Source organism: Saprolegnia parasitica (genome assembly GCF_000151545.1).
Source record: "Saprolegnia parasitica CBS 223.65 unplaced genomic scaffold supercont2.273, whole genome shotgun sequence".
NCBI lineage: Eukaryota > Oomycota > Saprolegniomycetes > Saprolegniales > Saprolegniaceae > Saprolegnia > Saprolegnia parasitica.
In genome coordinates this window covers 1-4,023 of record NW_012156667.1, presented here as the reverse complement: position 1 = coordinate 4,023, position 4,023 = coordinate 1, and the positions used below count along the sequence as shown (strand labels likewise).

At 59.1% G+C, this 4,023-nt stretch overlaps 4 protein-coding genes across 4 annotated transcripts in view; 3 read left to right on the top strand and 1 right to left on the bottom strand.

Annotated features, from left to right (window-relative positions):
- The window catches only part of SPRG_21726 (hypothetical protein), a gene marked incomplete at both ends in the record, with an annotated part of 835 nt that extends 753 nt beyond the window's left edge, over nt 1-82 (top strand). The window contains one exon of the mRNA XM_012355609.1: nt 5-82. Within this exon, the coding sequence (XP_012210999.1) occupies nt 5-82 (78 nt within the window). The remainder of the gene's footprint in view (nt 1-4) is intronic.
- An 881-nt stretch (nt 83-963) lies between these two features.
- SPRG_16312 (hypothetical protein) lies at nt 964-1,749 on the top strand (the record flags this gene model as incomplete). Its single annotated transcript, XM_012355608.1, has 1 exon — nt 964-1,749. One exon carries the CDS (start codon nt 964-966, stop codon nt 1,747-1,749), a length of 786 nt encoding a protein of 261 aa, XP_012210998.1.
- Nucleotides 1,750-2,035: 286 nt separating this feature from the next.
- On the top strand, nt 2,036-2,886 carry SPRG_16311 (hypothetical protein; the record flags this gene model as incomplete). Its single annotated transcript, XM_012355607.1, has 2 exons — nt 2,036-2,113; nt 2,163-2,886. Coding segments are annotated over 2 exons (802 nt in total), but the record flags the coding sequence as incomplete, so codon positions are not given.
- Nucleotides 2,887-3,244: 358 nt separating this feature from the next.
- On the bottom strand, nt 3,245-3,909 carry SPRG_16310 (hypothetical protein). The gene has a single exon (XM_012355606.1). It carries the CDS (start codon nt 3,724-3,726, stop codon nt 3,268-3,270), a length of 459 nt encoding a protein of 152 aa, XP_012210996.1. The 5' UTR covers nt 3,727-3,909; the 3' UTR covers nt 3,245-3,267.
- Between the last annotated feature and the right edge of the window lie 114 nt (nt 3,910-4,023).

Here is a 4,023-nt window from a genome sequence, read left to right as displayed (position 1 = left end):
CGAGGTGACCGCGGCGATGGACGCCGAGCTCGCGCAGCTACGAAAAGATTGCTTTGCCCACAAGACGCAGCACCGTCGCTAGAGCGCCTAGCCCTTTCCATGTCTTGCGGTGTGCTGCGGTCGTCGTCGTTGAGTTAGTTTGTTTGATTGATTGTTACTCGAGTGGTGTGTGTCCTCGTACTGCTTGTTGCCGGCGAGTACTATACGTCGCCTCCTGTCATCTTGACGGACAGGCATGGGTGGTGGTGCAGTGCAGTAGCAGATTCCTCAAGCGGCTTCAAGTACCACTACTGTGCCAGGAAGCCGGCTACTTTTGCAAAGCAAAGACCGACTCTCTCGAGTTGCGGCTTCCACGGTGGTCGATCCGGATAGAATACAGGTTTAGATTCTGTACCAGATGCGATCTCGGGCGCGGCGACGCACCTGCCAGCAGCCCTTATAATGACTGGCGTTGGCACAGCTTGTAATTATAGTACATGCAACATCAGCAACACGTAACCATTGTGCAGGATGCGATCGTGGATCGAATTATTGCACGCCGTTCTATTGGCGTTTGGGGGGATATCGAGGAAACAGTGTCATGGATGCTGTCTTAAACACTGTCTGTTACACAGACACTGTAGTACAGACACTAGAAGAAATACTGTTTAAGACAGTGTCTGTGCGTGCTGACGCGCTGCGTTACACTGCATGTCGCCAGTTTCACGCCTCCTGCGCCTGCCACGTCATCGCTGCGATGCGGCCGCCGAGGTCGCTTGCAAGCCTTGGTCAAACAGTCGGATGGACTAGCTCGGCACGCGTGAGGCCGTCAGATCGACACACTCTCCCCGCCCTACGCAGCGTGCTGTGGCGATGCGTCCATTGCCATCCTCGAACCTGCCGTGTCATTCGACGTGCGCGTCGAAAGAACGTCAATCTCGCCGGTGATCGGCTCGCCCCGAGCTCAGTTTTGAATTGGCCTTGATGTCCTTGCTTGAGAACGTCGCTGCGGGCTTCCGCAAAGCCGCGTCCGGGCAGCTCGACCTCCACGACATGCTGAGGTCAAGCCACAGTGGCAACGAAGCGCCGCCGGGGCCACCTGACTTTAGCGGCTACGTGCGCAAGCAAGGCAGCTTCGTCAAGAACTGGAAGCGCCGCTTCATGGTGTTGCACGACGACACGCTCTTCTACTACGTCTCGGAGCGCGCAATGGCCAAGCCGCGCGGCTTCTTCCGCGTCACGAGTGTTGCGTATGCGCCGGACCTGCCGCATGGCCTCATCGCTGATGGCACGGGCACGCGCCGGCTCAGATTCACGCTCGCCGACAGCGACGAGTGCGACGCGTGGTACGATACCCTCTCAGAGCGCCTCGGTCGCACGGGGTTGCAGAGCTTGCGCGGTGCGAGCCCGCCTGGCGTGTGGCACAAGACCATGTCAAAAGGCTGCGGAGCCGCCGCATTCCGCCGGCTTGCCCTCCATGCGGCGGTCAATACGAACCTCCAGCAAGTCGAGTCGGCGGCGACAATCGTGAGCCCCGAGCTCGGTGTTGCAGTGAAAGAAGCTGCGCCTGTCTTGCGCCAGGGACAAAAGCTCCTGCGGCATCACGGAGAGAAGACGACCAAAGGCGCCTCAACACAGCCGCGTCGCAACAACCAGGCCGAGGAAGAGGAGGAGGAGGCGGAAGTCAGCCCCGCGAGCGATCTGGACGAAGCCGTCGCCGCCGACAATGATGCGATGAGCGAAGACGAAAGCATTAGCAGTCTGCCTTGAGATAGAGTCATACATAAGTGAACACTTTTCTCGATGACATAGCCTTGCGGGCTCGCCCTGCTCGGGGCACTGCCCTGTACTAGCTTGAATCTCTGCAAATCCTTTGATGACGCTTGCGACAACCCTGCTGGCAACCTCGAACATTGCTGCGGCCGTTGAGAGAACCGTTTTTCAGTGGCAATGACGACCGGCAGCAAGGAAGCCGAGGTACCGACATGTATGGCCCGTCGCGCATGCATGTCGGCGGTAGGGCCAACTCCGTGCGGTGGCCACACCACGCGACACGATGACGGTGGCGCCTCTGCCTGCAGCCGGCAAGCCGCTGGAGCACGAGACCGAGAAAGCACCGAGCTATTTTGCCTGGGTATACATAATCCGGAAGCGACATTTGCAGGACCTTGGCTCTGGCGTAGGCGACGTCACCGCGCCGGTCGTCACCCGACAGCCTCGCGCGAAACGACGAGCTCAAGCGCACGACCAAGATGCATCTGGAGCAGCTGCGCGCGTCGGCCACGAGCTTGCAGCAGTCGTTGAGAAGCGATTGCCTCGACGACCTCACGCGCCAGCGCCGGCAGCAGTGCAAGGCCAACATCGAGCACCTCGACCAACCGAGCGCCGTCACGATACCCATTGTACCCGGGACGCTCGGCCCGCCGCTGGCCGCGATACTGTCGCCACCGCCACTACGATCGAGTCGTCGGGCCGTCTTGCCGGCGATGCCCGTGCACCCTCTGCCAATACACCCTCTGCATAAGCGGCCGACACCCGAGGGCATCCAGCCAATGGTGCTCAAACCATCGACATTAATTGCAACGACCAAGCCGGCCAAGAAGGTGCGTTTTGAAGCCCCGATGGTCGGCCGCTCCAAGCTGCAAGCGACGCTCGAAGCCCACTTGAAGCAGCGTCTCGCGCGGGAAAAGATGCAGCTGTTGCTCCGAGCGCGGTCCCGCAAATCAAAGTCCAGCTCGACCGACAGCACGGAGCCGCAGAAGACGACGGCAGCAACGACGACAGGCAGTCCAAAGGAGGCTCCATTGACAACCAACAAGGCTCCGGGTCCAACCATGGTTGCGAGCGCAGACGCGGCATCGCCGAGCCACGAGGCAATCGTCGTCGCAAAGGCGGTTGCAAGCGCTGGTCCCGCTCCAGTGAGCACTGTACATGACAGTGCACACAAAGTTGTAGCGGTCACGCCCAAGCCAGAGGTAGCCTCCACAACTATTGTGGTGCGACGTGGCTGTACGCGTACTACTGTAGAGAGTCCATCGCGTCCCGAGTCATATCGTCGTGCCCTTCTTTCCCCAACGACATCGCAACACGGTATATTACTTTCATTGTAAATGGAGAGTATTGTCAAGTCGTTTTGGTAGAATCCGCTGATGCTGCACCCTCGGTATCCGATTGTGCACCCGCGACACCTGTATACAACCGAGTATACGGCGGCGTACTGCAAGCCCAAGCGTCGGACGCTACGGCTCAAGTAGACATTATTGACCACAACGCACTATATACAAGCAATTATAAATCTTCTTCGATGGCTTCTTGTTGCACGAGGATGAACTCGTACTGGTACTTGGGCAGAGGCAGACCCATCTCGGGCTTGAAAAGGTACGTTTCAAAGTCCGTGTGTGTGAAATTCGAGGTCAGCACGACGTAAAACTCACTTGGGTTGCGACAGAGCGGGATGTTGCTCGTGTCTTTCATGTCGTGGGGGCGGTAGAGCGCATCGAGGTGGTTTAGAAGCCCTTTCCCCGCGTTCGAACACACGAGGTCGCTCGGAAAGAACGCCAGCGTTCCGTTCCGAGTCACGTCGACCGGCAGTGTCGCGTCATTGAACGTGTTTATAAAGTCAACGACGCATTGGCTCATGGCAACGACGATTGGGTGACCGCATTTGAGCGCTCCGACGAGCCGCGTTCGCGCTTCTTCCATGATCGCAGGTACGGGCACCTTGCGCATGCTCTTGTCCATCGCCATTTTCTTTCCATCAAGAAGCGTGCACTGGCGGTAGCTAAAGAAAGTGTTGACGCGGTCGCTGGCGTCGATCACCAGCGGCGTCTTGCCTCGGCCCACGGCGGCTGCGATCGCGTCCAGGAGCTGCGGCAGCTCAATGTGCACCGTCGACGCAGTGAATTTGGCCCGAATGGTGGTCGTCGCCGTCTCGTCCGAAGCTCCATCGGTGACGAGAGCTTCGTACTGAGCTTGCGCTTCGGCTTGGTCGGCGGGCGACAGAGCTTCGAAGCCGGCGATCGTGGAGACGCCGCTGCCCATGCC